At 47.8% G+C, this 17,958-nt stretch overlaps 1 protein-coding gene across 2 annotated transcripts; it reads left to right on the top strand.

Moving 5' to 3' along the window:
- The first annotated feature begins 4,688 nt into the window (after positions 1 to 4,688).
- Positions 4,689 to 7,965, top strand: C25H16orf54 (chromosome 25 C16orf54 homolog). Of its 2 annotated transcripts, none has more exons than XM_027527640.1 (2): positions 4,689 to 5,380; positions 6,047 to 7,965. In XM_027527640.1, exon 2 carries the CDS (start codon positions 6,047 to 6,049, stop codon positions 6,701 to 6,703), a length of 657 nt encoding a protein of 218 aa, XP_027383441.1. In that variant the 5' UTR covers positions 4,689 to 5,380; the 3' UTR covers positions 6,704 to 7,965. The 2 variants fall into 2 exon arrangements, with proteins under 2 accessions (XP_027383441.1, XP_027383440.1); XM_027527639.1 differs by having other exon boundaries at positions 4,689 to 5,433; positions 6,047 to 7,069.
- The last annotated feature ends 9,993 nt before the right edge of the window (positions 7,966 to 17,958 follow it).

Genomic DNA, 17,958 nt, shown 5'->3' with positions numbered 1-17,958 from the left:
GACTCTTACGATCCCATGGACTATCCTCTGTTCATGGGATTTTCAGGGCAAGAATACTGGAGTGGTTTGCCATTTCCTTCTCCAATTAAGATGGGAAGCTCGGGTAATTTCCTGGTGGTTCGGTGGTAAAGAACCCACTTGCCAATGAAGGCCGCTTGAAGCTGAAACCCAGAACTCTGATTGCAGTAACATTATTTAAGAAGGAGTCTTTGGGTTTCAGCCAGGATGGGTGACATAAGCTCAGCAGGACGAGAGCGCGGTTGTCCTCCTCAATGCCTGCTCATGATGCTCTTCTAGCCTGAGGCTGGTGGCCTCCACATATCGCCCAGGAGCCAGGTTCACTGAGGTCCTCCGCAACGTGGACGGGGAAGGTGTGGAGTTGACATTGCCGGAGGAACATGAGTTATGAAGAGGAGAAGTGGATGAACTCAGCAGTTGTAAATTTGGCCACCCACAGTTCCTCAAAAAGTTACCACAGGACTGAGAAATTGTACTCCTAGGTATATACAGAAGAGAAACTGAAAACATATGTCCACACAAAAACCTGGACCTGAATGTTTCTAGCAGCTCTACTTGTAATAGCCAGAGTGGAAACAACCCTCCCAGGAAAGGATGAACAAAGAGTGGTACGTTTCACGTTTCTTGAAAGTTCGCTTTATGCCACTTCGCTTTTATGAAAGACCTACGATAGTACCTGTTTTCACTAGCCTGAAGAAATCTGAAGAGGATTTTTGCTTTTACAGTAAAAGGCGAGAGTAATACTGTGTCTCTTTTGTAGCGAGTGGTTATAGAGGCAGCGCTTACCCCACGCCTGGAAGTGGCACAGTCAAGCTCCTTCCCGGAAACTACACTCAGCGTTCAGTCACCATAGTCTTCAATGCTTGTGTGTGAGCATCTGTGCTTTCTCTCTGTTTATTTTTTGCATCCATTAGTAAGATACATCCTAAGATAATGACTTCCTTATTTTATGCCATTTCAGTTTATGAAATGCTTCATAGGAATGCTCTACTTTCAGATAGAGGGAAAAAAAACCTAAATATTCTATGCTGGAATATTATTTATTCAGCTATAAAAAAGCAAGGAAGCATTGCTTCATGCAATAGGATGGACAAACCTTGAAAACAGTATGTGATATGAAAGAGGTAAGACACAAAAGGCCACAAATTGTATGACTGCATTTATATGAAATATTCACAACAGACAAATTCATACAGAGAGAAAGCAGATAGTGATTGCCAGAGACTGAGGGGAGGAGGCGATGGGGAGTGGGTAGAGGGTTTCCTCCTGGGGTGATGAAATGTTCTGAAATTAGATGGCTGTGATTGCACAATTTTGTGAATACCCTACACACCACTGAATTGTATGCTTGAAAAGGGTGAAATTTACCATATGTGAATTGTATAGCTCAATAGAAACAATGATAAATAAATAAGCTTTGACCACCCAGTGCTGCTTTATGGAGACAGTGCAGCTGTGAGCAGTGAAGTGATGTATCCAAGAGCCATTTGCTACCCCTTGGCATCAGGATGGGAGAGCTGGAGGAAGGATGAACTTGGATGGAGGAGTTTTCTAGAACCAGGATACAAGTGAGTCCTCCAGTTGGATCTCAGGTGACTAATGACCCATAGAGTTAGTATTCCTTTCTGATGAATGGGGCAGTGATGGCCAGGTATGTTGTAAAGGACATGAAGTTTGATGTTTTCTTGAGAGTCCACTTTCACCAGAATAAGGCTAAGTATGATCAGGCTCAGTACACATAGGAGTTGGGGAAAGTTGTGGGAGCCTCTTCAGCCCTCCCTTCTCCTGGAAACATCTGGTGGGCTGCAATGCATCAGAAGATGTAGGTTCAGGTATTGACCACTGAAAGCCGCAGACTGGAATATACCTCATTGACTTTCTTAGGGGCACCATGGCAGAAAAATAGGGCCCACAAAAGCCACCACATGGGCAGGAGCCCCACACATACTCAGCTCAACTGATTGCTCCTTCAAGATCCATCAGGTCCAGTTACCTCCAGATGGGGCTTCTGCTTAGGGCTGCAGAGAACTGTTTTTGTTTTTTGTTAAATACTTATTTAACAGGTCATAGCATGCAGAATCTTCTATCTTCATTGCGGCATGCAGGAGCTAGTTCCCTGACCAGGGATTGAGTTGGGGCTTCCTGCATTGGGAGCACAGAGTCTGAGCTACCGGACCACTAGGGAAGTCCCTTTTTGTTTGTTTGTTTTAATATCAGTGGCTGGAAACTTTATGTATTTATTTGCCCAATGGCACAGTTTATGAGGGATCTTAGTTTCCTGGCCAGGGATCAGACCTGTGCTACCTGTAGTGCAAGCACCAACTCCTAACCACTGGACTGCAGGGGAATCCCCCTTTTAACAGCTTTTAAGTCTACACTGCAGTAGCATCAAGGACAACCGTATTGCTGTGCAAACATCACCATCCTCAACCTGCAGAACTTTTTCATCTCCTCAAACTGAAATTCTAGACCCATTAAACACAAACTCTTCATTTCCCCCCCTCCCAGCCCCTGGCAACCACCAGGGCTCTTTCTGTCTATCGAAGTTTGACTACCCTAAGGGCCTCACGTGACTGGAGTCATATAGTGTTTGTCCCTTCGTGTCTGGCTTATTTCACTCGGCATGATGTTTTCAAGGTTCATCCATGACGTAGTATGTTTCAAAAGATCCTCCTTCTATTTTAGGCCTAAATAATGTTACATATAATATAAACAATATTTTTAATATAAACATTTTGTTTATCCATTCATCCATCAATAGACATGTGAATTCATTTGAGTTATTTCTTTTAGCTATTGTGAATAATGCTGCTATAAGCATTAGTGTGAAAATGTGTTTGTTTCTGCTTGTAATTCTTTTTTTAAAATTTACTATTATTTGTTAAAATATTTATTTATTTGGCTGTCCCAGGTCTTAGTTGTGGCATGTGAGATCTAGTTCCCTGACCAGGGATTGAACCTGGGCCCCCTGCATTGGGAACAAAGAATCTTAGCCACCAGGCCACCAGGGAAGCCCCCGCTTTCAATTCTTGTGCACATACGTAGATATAACATTGCTGGACATATGGTAATTCTATATTTAATTTCTTTTTTTTTTTATATATTTAATTTCTTGAGGAACCAGTTAAAAGAAAGTTAAGCCTTTCTGTAAGTGATGAAAAACAGTTAAGAATCAAAACAGCCAGTTTGATACCCTGAGAACAAACAAACAAACAAAAACATACCTGTTTTTTCTGGTTTTTAATAATGTTTACTCTTCGAGTGGGCTTCCCAGGTGGCTCAGTGGTAAACAATCCGCCTGCCAAGCAGGAGCTGCAGGTTCAGTCCCTGGGTCTGGGAAGAGCCCCTGGAGGAGGAAATGGCACCTCACTCTAGTATTCTTGCCTGGAGAATTCCATGGACAGAGGAGCCTGGTGGGCTACAGTCCATGGAGTCACAAAGAGTCCAACACAACGATTAAACAACAAAGTGCTTTTTTTTAAAACACAGATTATTTACAAGAAAACAGATAAAACAATTTTCAGCTTTTATTTACTTGGAATATATTTTAAAAAGAAAACCTTTTTAATGCCATGAATACGTGTAACATAAAATTTACCATCTTAATCATTTGTACATATCCAATTCAGTGGCATTAAGTTCAGGTTTTATTTTAAGGTTTATAGTCTCATCCAATTCTAATCTCATTGGGTTTCACACAGGTCATAAGGCACAGAGCCTTGGGACTCTCTTTCCTCCTACTCTCATCCCTGCCACATTTTGTACTCCTTCTGGCCCTTCCCTCAAAACCACGAGGACAAAGAAGTCTGAGTCAGGCTGCCTTTGTGACCATCCTTTGTAATACACTAACATTTCAACAGATTTTTGGCAGCCCTTCACCTTAAATGGCTGTTATTTTGCAAAATGAAATATGTATTCCTAGGAAGTGTTGTGCTGTATACAGGTTGTATGCCAGAGAAGGGATTTATATCTATAATCCCCCCGTCCTCCGAAGGACATGAGGCGTAAGACTTAGGGCACAACATGTAACTTGTTTAGGGCTTATCTGTCCTCTATCATTGAGGGAGTTGAACTAGACGATCTGTGAAAGGCTCAAAGTCCAGGAACTGATGATGCTCTCCTTGACCCTCAGTGCTAAGAGAAAGGAGCCGAGATGGCAAATGTTCACTGTCTCGGTGGTTGTTGCTCAGTTGCTCAGTCGTGTTCGACTCTTTGTGACCCCATAGACTGCAGCACGCCAGGCTTCCATGTCCTTCACAATCTCCTGGAATTTGCTCAAACTCATGTCCATTAAATTGGAGATGCCACCCAACCATCTCATCCTCTGTCACCCACTTCTCCTCCTGCCCTCAATCTTTCCCAGCATCAGGGTCTTTCCAATGAGTCAGCTCTTCCCATCAGGTGGCCAAAATACTGGAGCTTCAGCCTCAGCATCGGTCCTTCAGTGAATATTCAGGGCTGATTTCCTTTAGGATTTAACTGGTTTAATCTCCTTGCAGTCCAAGGGACTCTCAAGAGTCCTCTCCAGCACCACAGTTCGAAAGTATCAATTCTTTGGTGCTCAGCCTTCTTTATGGTCTATGGTCTCACATCCCTACATGACTACTGGAAAAACAGTATACAGACATTTGAGTATACAGACATTTGTCAGCAAAATGACTTCTCTGCTTTTTAGTATGCTGTTGAGGTTTGTCATAGGAGCAAGCATCTTTTATTTTCATGGCTGCAGTCACCAGCCACAGTGATCTTGGAGACAGGCCTAAGCACATTTTTTAACCTGGATCTTTCCCAGAAGCCTGCCATTTTTGCTACCTGAGTCTCACCTCATAGCTATTTTCCAACTGAAACTGGGGCTACGTGGTCTGAAGAAAAGGAGATATATGTCCATGAAAAACATGGAGAAGGTAGGGCAAGCAGGAGGGGGGTGGGGGCAGATAGCAAGAGCGGGATTGGGGGAGGGCCCAGTGGGCAGGGCAGGGCAGGGCCACAGCAGCCACCTGGGAGCAAGTAGAGGGGGCCACCTTGGTGGTTGGGATGGGCTCTGTCTCTCTTTCTTGGCTTCCGAGTATGTGTTCTGAGGTCTGGGGGCAGGCTATGGGGTGACACCGAGTTCGGCAGAGCTACTGCCCATTCCGGCCCCACCCCTTGCCAGGAAACGCCTCCCCGCCGCAGTGACCACATCCCCCCAGCAGGTTGCCTGGGAAACGCTCCGCAGGGGCTGGGGGATCCAGGGCACAGTTGCCCAGCAACAGGTGGTGCCCTCCCTTCCGCCCTCATGTGAGGCAACTGTCCAGCACCCTCTGCTCACACAGGGAAGAGCGGCTCCGACGGAGAATCAGGAGCCCAGGACCCACCGCCTGAGGTGAGGAGCATAGGAGGCCCCTGAAGATGGGGGACCAGGGGGACCGCCAGGAGGTGAGCAGAGACAAACAAGGGAAACGGGGTCGGGCAAGACTGGGCAAAGCCAGAGAGGTGGGGACGGGGGTAGAGGTGGCACCTGAGACCTGGCACAACAGCAAACCCAGGGGAGCCTGCAAAGAGCAAGACCGGCTCCAAGGAGGGTTGTGAAGGCCAAGGAGCACCCAGGGTGCCGGAGCTGGGCCCACACACAGGGGCAGGGCTGGGATAGGTCTCACTTCCTCACGGCACTTCCTCTTCCAGGCAAGACCCAAGCGGGGCTGAGACGGGAGGAGAGGAGCCCTCAGGGCCCTTTGAGTTTGATCTGAGGCACCCTGAAGTCTGGGAGGAAAATACAGCTTCCAGGAAGGGCCTGGGGCTTCTGAGCGGGAGGGCCTAGCTGTAGACCCAGGTGGGCCCTGACCCTCTGGCCGTCTGGCTCCTTCCCACCCTTTCTGGGTCTCCGGGCTCCACTGTCTGCGCGGGTCTGTTTCTCGCCCAGATGTCTGGGAGCCCGGCTCCCCTCTGTCTCTCTCCTCCCCGTGTTCACACACCTGCGGCCCCCCTCTGTCTCTCCTGGTGGTATCAACCTTGTCTCAGGCACTTCCTCTCCTGACTGCTTTCTCCTCAGATGCCTCCAACCCCACAGCCGCCCTCAGTGCAGACGGAGGCCTCCTCATGGGCCCCGCTGCCCTGCGGACCCTGCATCCCCATCATGGTGGCCCTGGCCACTCTGGCCGCTGTCTTCCTCCTGGCCACAGCTGTGTTGGCCGAACGCCTGTTTCGCCGCTCCCTCCAGCTGGACCCCAGCATCCGCGCACCCACCCTCGTGTGGCGCCCCGGAGGAGAGCTATGGATCGAGCCCATAGGCACGCCCCGAGAGCGCTCTGAGGACTGGTATGGCTCAGAGGTCCCCCTGCTGACGGACCGTGCCCCAGACCCGCCCGCCCAGGGGGGCACCTTGGAGGCACGAGCGACAGCCCCACCCGCCCCCTCACCCCCACACTCCCCTCCCAGCAGCCTGGTCCCCCAGACCCCACCCAATGCCCGAACCCGGAGCACCTTCTGGGGGCCCCAGGTCTGGGAGGAGAGGCCCCAGGCCCCAGGCCTGGTGAGCTGGGCTGAGCCTGAACAGAGGCCAGAAGCCAATGCATATCCTGGGAGCCCCCAGGCTCGGAGGGTGCGGCCAGGAAGCCCTGATCTTGAGTGGGGCCTGCAGCCTCGGGTCACCCTGGAGCAGATATCAGCATTCTGGAGGCGTGAAGGCCGAAGCAGCGTGGGTTTATGAATCCCCAGGGCCTGCCTGGAGGACTGGCCTTCCAGAGACCCTGGGGAGAGGCCCAACCTCAGAGGGATCTTAAGATCCTGAGGCTCCCAAGACCTTGAGCTGACACCTGAGGTCCCCTTAGAGGAATGCCCATCCCAGGCCTTTTACTTGTGGATTTCGGTTCCCCTAGATCTGGGCCTGGAAGGCCTGGATGTGGACAGAGCCTGTGCTTCCGCAGGAACTCAGTGGTGTCTTTGCTTAGCTGCTGGGGGCTGTGGCGCAGAGAACTGGATTTGGAGCTGTCTCTGGTGACTCAGGCAGTAAAGAATCTGCCTGTGATGTGGGAGACCCAGGTTCGATCCCTGGGTCGGAAAGAACCCCTGCAGAAGGAAATGACAACCCACTCTAGCATTCTTGCCTGGGAAATCCCATGGACAGAGGAGCCTGGCGGGCTACAGTCCATGTGGTTGCCAAGGGTCTGATACAACTGAGTGGCTAACACTGCATCAGAAGCTGCCAAGATCACACTTTGGATTAAGAACTCAAGGTACCAGACAGGAAGGAAATAGCGTCAACACAGCGGCGTCCACCCTTCTTCTGCTGACCCTGGAGCGAAGGGTCCCATAGATGCTGAAGAACAGACTGTGGTGATGACAAGTGCCAGCCACTAGCAGGAGAGACAGGAATTCAGCTTCCCAGGCCCCCATCATCCCACCAGAGCAACACATACAGAGAGATCAACATCCAACAGAGCATCTTATTAGATACAAACTGTGGCTTTGGCCCCCAGCTGGTGACAGGAGGCCCTCTCTTGCCTGCAGTGGGATCTGCAGTCTGAAAAAGGCCAGCAGGCAGCAAGTCCTCTTGAGGCGTCTCATCTTAGCCCTCTGGATCTTATCCCTCCCAATCCAAGGAGAGCTGAGTTTGGTCCAATGCGGAAGGAACGCTCTCCTGGAACAAGGCAGCTCCTAAAACAGCGTCCCTGGCCATCTTCCCTCCCAGCTTGCTAGCCAGAGCTGCCCCAAGACGGGCTTACTTATAATGCTCCACCCCACAAAAATGGAGCCCCCATATCTGTATCAGCTGACCTCCCCTTTGGGTATGGGGCCAGGAGTTGGGGGTGGGGTGGGGGCAGGCTAAGGAATTTCCATTCCCTGGGATCTGACATCTCAAACCTCAGTCCTGAATGTTAGGATTTCTGCCATATCAGTCGACCACCTGTACTTTATATTTTTCTTTACACATGGCTTACTGTTTGCTTAATAAATTTATTTTACAAGGAATCTGTTGTGTATCATTTCTGTAAATGGAAAACCAAGTACCACTGGCCAGAAATAGAAGGTTAAACATGGAAATAAATACAATGTAAACAAAGATATCAAGTTCTAAGTAGACTTGATTTCCTGCTGGAGGCATTGACCTAGAGATTTGCCCTTTCTTTGTTAAAAGGATCAACAGTGTTGTTGAGTTGATAAATCCTGTCCGACTCTTTGCCACTCCATGGACTGTAGCCCGCCAGGCTCCTCTGCCCGTGGGATTTCCCAGGTAAGAGTACTGGAAAACTCTTGCCGTTTTCTTCTCCAGGGGTATCTTCCCAACCCACGGATCGACCCAGGGATCAATCCTGCTTTGGCAGGTGGGTTCTTTCCTGCTGAGCCACCAGGGAAGCCGTCAGCAGTGTTAGAAAAGTAGCAGACAGTCTAGGGCCATCCTGAGACCTGCCTCCAGACGACAGCCCTGCCCCAGGAGCAGCCATCCTGTGCGACTTAAGGCCAGGAGTCCCTCCCCCAAGTTCATCCACACCCAGGAAATGCTGGGGGGTAGAGGCCAACACTCTGCTCTTCCTGCCTGGAGGGCTGGGGAGCCTCCCTTCTCACTGCTTGGATGCCAGAAGTTGGAGGAGCAATCAGGGAATCAACACCCCCTCCTCCCCTCCCACCTAACACTCATCCTGTCTGTGTTCCTCCCAGCCTGGCCCAGGGGGTGGAGGAATCAGACTGGACCCCGCCCTCAGGGAGCTCTCAGTCTCTTGAGTAGCAGGCGTGGGGGTGGAGGGAGGTGAGATAAGACCGGAAGACACTAGTGATACAAGATCAGTCCCATCTCTGTCACTCACGATTGGCTAACAGTGTCACTTCTTGTCACCATCAGCTAACCAGACTGTGTTGTGGAGACTCCACCCACGAGGTGTGAATGGTCCCCCAGGGAACCGAAAGCTCAGAGCTTAGACGCCTGTGCACCAAGGGCTCAGCCGAGGGACAAGCCCCAGTGCTCCAATCTGCTCTATCACCTGCTCGCTTGGAGAAAAGTAATTTTTGTATTACTGGGCCTCACATTCTTTCTTGTGACACAGAGAGAGTTGTAAGTTAAACCAATGCTCTTTTGGAGCTCTCCTAGCTGTGACGTCTAAAGATACAATATAATGAAAAATGGACTCATACACTCACGTGTGGATGAATGGCATCTCCCTGAGGCAGAGTCCAACTTGCTGTCCCCAAAATCTCCTTTATGTCCCCAGACCCAGAGCAGGATCTAAAATATAGCAGAAGCCCAAAGAAAGGGAAATGGGAATGACTGTATAGATAGATGGATTAATAGATGCATTCATTTTACTCTTTCTCTTTTTCCTTTTTTTTTTTGGCTGCGCTCCATGGCACATGGGATCCTTGTTCCCCGACTAGGGATAAAACTCACGTACCCTGCCTTGGAAACCTGAAGTCTTAACCACTGGACCACCAGGGAAGTCCTCCTTTCTCCTCTTTATTTTGAACCTCTCTTCATTTTTAACACTGTCTTGTTACTTTCTCATGTTGAGTCCTTCCTTTACACCTTTCAGCATTTAAAATGTACTTCTTCAGGACTTCCCTGGTGGTCCAGTGGTTAAGACTCTGTGCTTCTAGTGCAAGGGATGCAGGTTTGATTCCTAGTCAGGGAACTAAGATCCCACATGCTATGTGGCCAACAATTAAAAACAAATAAACAAAACCATAAAAATAAAGTGTACTTCCTGAGTGGTCCTTTACCTAACAACTCTGTAGTCTTGAGTCAAGTTCTAGAGTGTCTGCTCACTCTCATTCATAACAGCTGGCTTCCTCTTATGTTTTCTAAGTTGGGGCTATGAACTCAGCTTCAGCAGGGCCTTATCCGTGGAAATCCCATGTGACCAGCTCCAGGGTGCTTCTTTAGAGAGCTTCTCTGTTTGCTCCAGCCAAGGATGCTTCAGGGGAATCACCAAGCCTGGGCCACATTATTTGTTCATTTTTATTTGGGCTTCCGAGACTATACAAATCGTATAAATTTGAACCCCAGATTTAAATGTAGGCATACCTTTGCTTATGAACTCTCGGGGAGCCTTTCCATTGCCACCAGTTCTCAGGGTGTGACCCACCAGTTTCTTTTGTGTTCCCTGGGCTGATAGAAGGGTGTTTTGCTTTTTTTTTTTCTAGTCTGCATTTTCACTGAGAGTGTCACCCTTTAAGGGACTGAGCTGAATATTAGGGTCTCAGTTTTCAGTGCCCCAGGTAAATCTTCTCCAAAATATAGGTGGAGGTAAACCCCAAACTCCTTCTTTTTGCCAATATCTGCAACTGTCCATGAGTTCCCCCAGCTCTGGTTTTCGATTTCCTCTTTGTGTGTGGCTCCGGGGGTTCCCCTTAGTTTCTTGAAACTCAGCTGTGCTTTGTAAAGGATGTTTGCTTGATTTTATGCAGCATTTCTAGATGTTTCATAGCAGGCATGTGCTTGTCAGATTAATACCATTCACAATATCACCAAAAACAGACGATTTCCTTTATAATCAAGGTCAAACCTTCATAGCTAAACTTATGGAAGGACCCATCTGTCCTAGCAGGCTACATTTGCTCCTCTCCCCATCACTCTGCAACCTGCTGCAGGCTTCTATACACTTCCAGCATTCTCCAGAAACTGCTTTCCCCAAAACCAAGACCTGCATATGTAATCAGTCTCCTGTGAGCATCTTAGATATTTTGATTCCCTAACTGTTTTTTTGGCCACACCACATGTCATGGGGGATCTAGTTGCCGGACCAGGGATTGAAGGCGAGTCCACTGCACTGGGAGCGAGGAGTCTTAGCCATTGGACCACCAGGGAAGTCCCTGGGTCAGATAACGTTTCATGTTCCTGTACACTGTGGAATATTTTGCAGCATCTCTAGTGAGGAGATGTCTGCAGGCATTGCCAAATGTCACCTGGGGTGGGGTGGGGAGGGGAACCAACCTCTCAGGTCTAAGTGACACATTTTAATCAGTTAACGCACCTGCACACAGAGCTTGCAGACTGTCAGGGAAAGGCCCACTGGGGAACTAGACCCGCTCAGCCGCCAGGTAGAACCATGCGTGCCTCCTCTTACTGATTTTCAGGGGCACCAAGAAAGGATTAAGATGAAGAGATAAAACAACCAACCCTGGAGGAAATGATAGGGATAGAATTGGATAGTTAAACAAGTAGTTGTAGAAGTCCCAGTAGGGACTATAGATAGAGGAGGAAACCTAGGCAAGTTTGGGAGGGCATTGTAAGTTAATGATAGCTCAAGAAAGCTACTGGGGGAAGGAAATGGCAACCCAGTCCAGTATTCTTGCCTGGAGAATCTCAGACAGAGGAGCCCAGTGGGCTGCCGTCTACGGGGTTGCCCAGAGTCGGACACACTGAAGCGACTTAGCAGCAGCAGCAAAAAAGCTATTGGAACATTATTCAATGACGCAAGCTTGCTTAATTATAAAACCATAAACAAACCCGCAAGATATGCCCCAGGCCACTAATTGGAAGAAATGTCACCATTCTTCTACTAACAAGATAATCCTAGTTTGACTTCATAGGGTCAGACACTTTCCTGCCTAATAAAAACAGGGACCTAATGACGTATGCCTTACATCGGTATCTCCGGCTACCTGAAGAAGGCGGTCTTCTCCCCTCCCCTTTTTTTTCATTATAAATTGTCTCCCACTCAATCCTAGGGGCAGAGCTTCCTCACTTGCCCACTTGCATTTCTTAAAACCGTTTTATATTAATAAATCTACTTCTTTGCTATCACTTTGCCTCTCGCTAAATTCCTTCTGCACTGAGACACAAAGAACCTGACCCTCAGTAAGTCCCAGACATCGGGTGAGTGATTCTAATTAAAAAATTGTGGATTTAAGTCCCAAACTGGGTTTTTGCTGGCTTCAAGTCCCAATCTGATGTAAATGGTTTCAGAAACAAATAAGATAATACACCATGAAACCAGCAGACGCTTCTAGGAAGACAGTGCGACACAATGTCTCTTGTAATTGAAAATTATAAATTATAATTTGGAAATTGCAAATTTGATTGCACAAATGAAAAAATTAATCAAAAGAATGTATGGATGGAAAAGGTTTTTAAACATCTCTCAGGATGTAGAGGAAAATAAATGGAAAACATGTAAGAAATGTTAAGAGATGAAGGATCAATTCATTTAATATTTACCTAGGGCCTTCCCTGGTGGTCCAGTGGCTAAGACTCTGTGCTCCCAATGCAGAGGGCCCGAGTTCAGTCCCTGGTTGGGGAGCTAGATCCCACACAGTACAACAAAAATGGGAGGTTCTGTGTGCCACAACTAAGATCTGGCTGGATCTTAGAAAAAGCAAAGGAATTCTAAAAATCATCTACTTTTGCTTCATTGACTATGTTAAAGCCTTTGACTGTGTCACAACAAACTGTGGAAAATTCTTAAAGAGATGGGAATACCAGATCACCTTACCTGCCTCCCGAGAAACCTGTATGCAGGACAAGAAGAAACAAAGCCAGACATGAAACAATGAACTGGTTCAAAATTGGGAAAGGAGTATGTCAAGCCTGTACATGGTCACCTTGTTTATTTAACTTATATGCAAAGTACATCATGCGAAATGCCGGGCTGGATGATTCACAAACTGGAATCAAGATTATCTGGAGAAATATCAATGACCTCAGATATGCAGATGACACCACTTTAATGGCAGAAAGCAAAGAGGAACTAAAGAGCCTCTTGATGAAGGTGAAAGAGGAGAGTGAAAATGCTGGCTTAAAACTCAACATTCAAAAAATGAAGATCATGGCATCCAGTCCCATCACTTCATGGCAAATAGATGGGGAAACAATGGAAACAATGACAATATTTTCTTGGGCTCCAAAATCACTACGGACAGTGACCGCAGCCACGAAATTAAAAGACGATTTCTCCTTGAAAGTAAAGCTGTGACAAACCTAGACAGCATTTTAAAAGCAGAGACATCACTTTTCTGACAAAGGTCTGTATAGTTCAAAGCTATGGTTTTTCCAATAGTCATGTAGGAATGTGAGACCATAGACCATAAAGAAGGCTGAGTGCCAAAGAACTGATGCTTTCGAACTGTGGTGCTGGAGAAGACTCTTGAGAGTCCCTTGATCTGCAAGGAGATCAAACCAGTCAAATCATAAAGGAAATCAACTCTAAATACTCATTGGAAAGACTGATGCTGAGGCTGAAGCTCCAATACTTTGGCCACCTGATGCGAAGAGCCAACTCATTAGAAAAGACCCTTATGCTAGGAAAGACTGAGGGCAAGAGGAGAAGCGGGTGACAGAGGATGAAATGGTTAGATGGCATCACTCAATGGACATGAGTTTGAGCAAATTCAAGGAGGTAGTAAAGGCCAGGGAAGCCTGGTTTATTGCAGTTCATGGAATCGCAAAGAGTCGGACATGACTTAGTGACTGAATAAACAACAGAAGAATTATACAGATTCATCTGTATAATTACAGATTACAAAACTATCTGGCACTCAGCAAGGTGAAATTCACCACATCTCGAAAGCAGTAATAAGTGAAAAAGACAGGAGAAGATAAATGAACTGTCAGAAAGGATTATGGATTTTTTTGGTTCTATTTTAATTATTGTATCCAGAGCATCACAGAACTGTTGCCTCAGATAGGCCACAAACACAGTTCTTTTGCATCTTCTACCTTTCCCCCAATGGGCCTATCATCCTTTGGAATTAGATTGGAATTTAAAAATGCAAGACTTGGTCTCGCCCTTGAAATCTTCCATCCATTTGGATAATTACTATACCAATAATACAAAAATAACTTTAGTACAATCCTTTACCTAAAAAGCTGCCAAAGCTCAATGAATTCTCCTTCTGGGTCCTAATATTCCGAGAAAACAAAGCAAATCATGCAAAAAATAAAATAGATATTTGTGGTTCTTGGTGAGATTACAGTTCAGTTCAGTTCAGAGAATAAACAGAGCCCCCCACTAGAGTATAAACTCCATGAGACCAGGGCTTTTTCACCGTTTGCTCATTGTTGTATATCCAGCCTTTAAGGAATCAACATTGTTCTTTCCTTATTTATTTTTGGCTACGATGGGTCTTAGTTACTGCAAGGGCTTTCTCTAATTGCCGTGTGCAGGTTTCTCATTCCAGTGGTTTCTCTTGTTGCAGAGCATGGGTTCTAGAGCACAGGCTCAGTGGTTGTGGAGTACGGGCTTAATTGTCCCACAGCATGTGGAATCTTCCCGGACAAGGGATCAAACCCGTGTCCCCTGCATTGGCAGGCGGATTCTTAACCACTGGACCACCAGGGAAGTTTCAGCATTGTTCTTTATATACTGATGTATTCGAAAAGAATCTTCTCTTTGGTTAATAATCAGCCAAATATTAAGAAGCAAGTGACTTATGAGATAGATCTTTGTTAGTGCTAAAGTCTTTTGAAAATTTTAGCTCAAGAGCTGGAAGAAGAAATAGGTTACCCAGTGACCCACCAAACTAGAGGTACATTAAAGGATCTCTGCCTCTGATCATTCCCTGAGTGCGCTGTACTAGATCCAGGGATCCAAAAAGCACTACCTACCTGAAATAAAGCCCATGTTACCTGGAGTAAATCTACTGTGCACAGAGATCAATGGAGATATTATTCAGAGCCTCACGGTCAGATTCTCTTCAGATCTTTGTAGTTTGGTTTTACAAGCTGAGTTACTTAGGGCCTCAGAAAGCAGCTTTTAAAAGCAGTTACTGAATAACTGCCAAAATGTTCTATTCCTCAGGAAGTGATTGGAACGATGTACGGAGATGTTGAAACATTTATGGAGTTTTACCTACTGCATTGTCTTGAAGGGCTAGCAATAAATTAATATACATGTCCACACCACATAATAGCACAGTGGGATTTTTTAAAGATCCGAAGTTGAATTGTTTTCAGATACAGTTTGGTTTGCTAATAATGTCTTGCCGTTTTTAAATGCTTTCAGCTTTCTCTGGCCTTGACTCACTAAAAAGCTCATGCCCAGTGAGTTCACTGGCTCTGCCAACCTAGTTTGATCTCTTGTTTTCCCTGACCCTTTACACTTAGTGTTCCAGTAGTTGGGTTGGGTGGAGGGGTGGGAAGGGAAATGGATGCATGGAAGGGGGGTGGGTGGATGGAAGGGGCCTGGGCAGGTGAGTAAATGTTAGCAGAATGGGGTGGGGGAGGTGTAGAGTATGGAAAGTTTGGTGAGTTGAATGAGTCTTGGTGGTCTCTGGAGTACGCAGGGTCTTGAAGTCACTGATACCTTAAGCAGTTGGAGGGGGAACTGATGAGGGGATTAAGCTGGAAAAGTGGGTGGAAGACACGCCTGGTGCACACCCCTCTACACCCTTCCTTCTTGGGCAGATGCTGCACATTATTCACAGTCTCTTAGCCTAGTATCTTTGAAATCTGAAAGGAAGATGGAATCAGAGCAGAATGGACGGTGCTGTGACGGTGCTGTGACTGCAGTGCCCTCTGGTGGCCATAAGGGGATTTGGCGGTATTCTTAGGTATTTTTTTCATTGTCTATTCTCCCCTCGCCACTCCATTGTTTCTCTTCCCTACCCCGCCCCGCCCACACACAGAGCCCCCTACTAGAGTATAAACTCCATGAGACCAGGGCTTTTTCACCGTTTGCTCATTGTTGTATATCCAGCGTCTAGGACAGTGCCTGGCACATAGTAGGCTTTCAACAAATTCTTGTTTTTGAATCTGCTCCTCTACTTTATTGACCCTGAGCAGTATTCTTAACTTCATAAAGCCTCAGTTTCCTGAGCAAATTGGAGATACTAACATCCCCACTACCATAAGCATGAACTGAGAACGAGACCTACACATGCTGAGCAAGGGCCCCCAGTTAAATAAATGTGCGTTCTCCTCTCCCCCTGCAGCTGGCAGTGATGATGCAGTATATGCTGCCTTGATTTGCACCTGATTTGATGGGCATGTTTGCTTTAATGGGCTTGGGCTTTATGCTGGATGGGGGGCAGCCTGTGGAAGTCATCTGAGCCTAGTTTCAGGCTGGTCAGGGAAGAAGGAAGATACCAGATAGATACCAGGTGAAATGTGAGACTTTGGCCATTCACCCCTGTCTCCTCACCCTCATGGCCACACCCAGTTCTTCCTTTGGCCCTGAACCCATCAGGCTCCATCTGCCCTCTGAGCCTTTGCAGATGCTGTTTCTCCTACCTGCCCTCCCTTCTTGCTAACCACCTGCCATGACCCACATTCAAGCCCTATGAGTAGCGGTATCAGCCTTCCCTTGGCCTGGCTACAGCCACTCTGGCCCCCTCAAATAGATCTTCCTGCAAATATGCTTACCTCATTTTCCAGCTTCAATCTGATTGTTCTCGGGACAGAGTCCAAGTCCTCTGACCTACCATTTTGTGGTCTGGATGCTGCCCAGCTCCTAGTCATCTCGCCTCTCCTGATCCCAGCTTCAAATCTTAACCAAACAATCCAAGCCATTTCCCACTTCTGACCCTTTGCCTACACAATCTCCTCTGCCTGGAAATCCACCCTTGCAAGGAGAGCATGAGTTGCTTTTGCCTTCCCAGGCTCCCTTTTCTTCTAGGCAGGTGGGGGAATCCCCTCCCAGTGCCTGCATTTAGGATCAGGCTGGGAGAACTGGCTCATTTTTTCGTTCAAGGGTCAGCTTGAGATTCAGCCTGGCAGCTTGCTTTTTTCTATTTTAATTGGGATGCTGTGGGTGCCGCCCACATTCTCCAGTTGGCCACAGTTCGCTCCCCTGCGTCTTCTTCCAGCCTCCCCCATTTGCCTCATGTGCTTGGATCCTAGAGGCATCTGAGTTTGAGGCTCCTAGTACACGTCTCCCTTCTGCCTCTACTAGACTCTGACTCCCTCTTGAGTCCGAGGCTTTTGCCTTTCAGTTCCCTGCTCATCTTGGGTCCCCATTTCTGTCCTGACACCCAGTTCCATGAGGGTTGTTATCTCCCTGCAGGTTGGAAGAGCTGGTCCTCGAAGATCTAAGATCCCTGGAGCAGGGAAGGCTGCCTAGCGGAGAGTGTCCTTGTTTCCCTGGAGGCAGGACAGGAGGGCCCTAGGGTGGAAGTGTGTATCGCAGCATAGGTGTAGCCCAGGCGGCATCTCTGGTCCGTGTCCTGTGAGAATAGTCCCTCCAGTTCAGGACATCAGCCAAGGCAGTGGCCACTTCTGCCCGGTATCTTTGCTAGTGAATCTCCACCGTGTGCTCAGAGCCTGGCCATGGCAGGCGCTCAGCACACATCTGATGCTTGAAAGATGAAGGTATTGGCCTGTCTGGAGCTTTCCCATCTGGGGTGAGCTTGATGTTTTCTTGATCTGCTTCTTTCCTATCGCTGGTCTCCAGGGTTGAAAAGGGGGCAGTGGGGTAGAATAGATCCCTCAAGACAGACTGGGACCCCCAGCCTCCCCCTGAAGAAGGAGCCTCTGTGGGTGAGACCTGTTTTTCCTCTCCTCCTGGCAAAGGGTGGAGAAGAGAGTAGATTCTGCGAGGGGAGAGGCGACTGCAGACTGAAGCCCTTCCAGAAGGAAGCACCCTGGGGACCACCTTCACCCTTGGGGCCCTTCATGCTCTCGTTCCTCCCAGAGCCACCCAGAAGGGTCAGAGAGAGGTTCGAGGTGAGGGTAGGAGTGGCCACACAAATGGGCAAGGCCTCAGGGGTGCGTTGCATGCGTGTGTGCTTGGGGGGCTGTATTTAGACCCTCTGCTTAGACCTCTGATTCCTGACCTAGTACAGAATGAAGTTTGATGTCTGAACCCGGGCCCCCACCCATCCCTTCCTTACTCCCTAACTGACCTTGGCTCTGGTCCTCTCAGAGGCTCAGCAGCTGCGTACCTCTCCCAACTAATGATATCCTAAAAGGCCTTCAGCACCCATGGGGGTTTCATCTGGAGAAGGATGGGTGGTGGAGTCTGTTGGGACCCCAAAAGTGAGGAATGAACAGGTTCTCACCTCCAACCAAAGAGATGCTAATAGTAGCCAGAGGTGCAA

The sequence above is a fragment of the Bos indicus x Bos taurus genome, chromosome 25 (genome assembly GCF_003369695.1).
Source record: "Bos indicus x Bos taurus breed Angus x Brahman F1 hybrid chromosome 25, Bos_hybrid_MaternalHap_v2.0, whole genome shotgun sequence".
Lineage (NCBI taxonomy): Eukaryota > Metazoa > Chordata > Mammalia > Artiodactyla > Bovidae > Bos > Bos indicus x Bos taurus.
Note: the sequence above shows the minus strand (reverse complement) of the source record. Positions and strands in the feature narration are given on the sequence as shown.

What these genes read in the sequence shown, in the direction of transcription:
- C25H16orf54 (XM_027527639.1), top strand. Translation starts at nt 5,407, where the DNA reads ATGGGGGACCAGGGGGACCGCCAGGAG. An exon ending in ACCAGGGGGACCGCCAGGAG is followed by an intron (nt 5,434 to 6,046) that starts GTGAGCAGAGAC and finishes CTTTCTCCTCAG; the next exon opens with ATGCCTCCAACCCCACAGCC.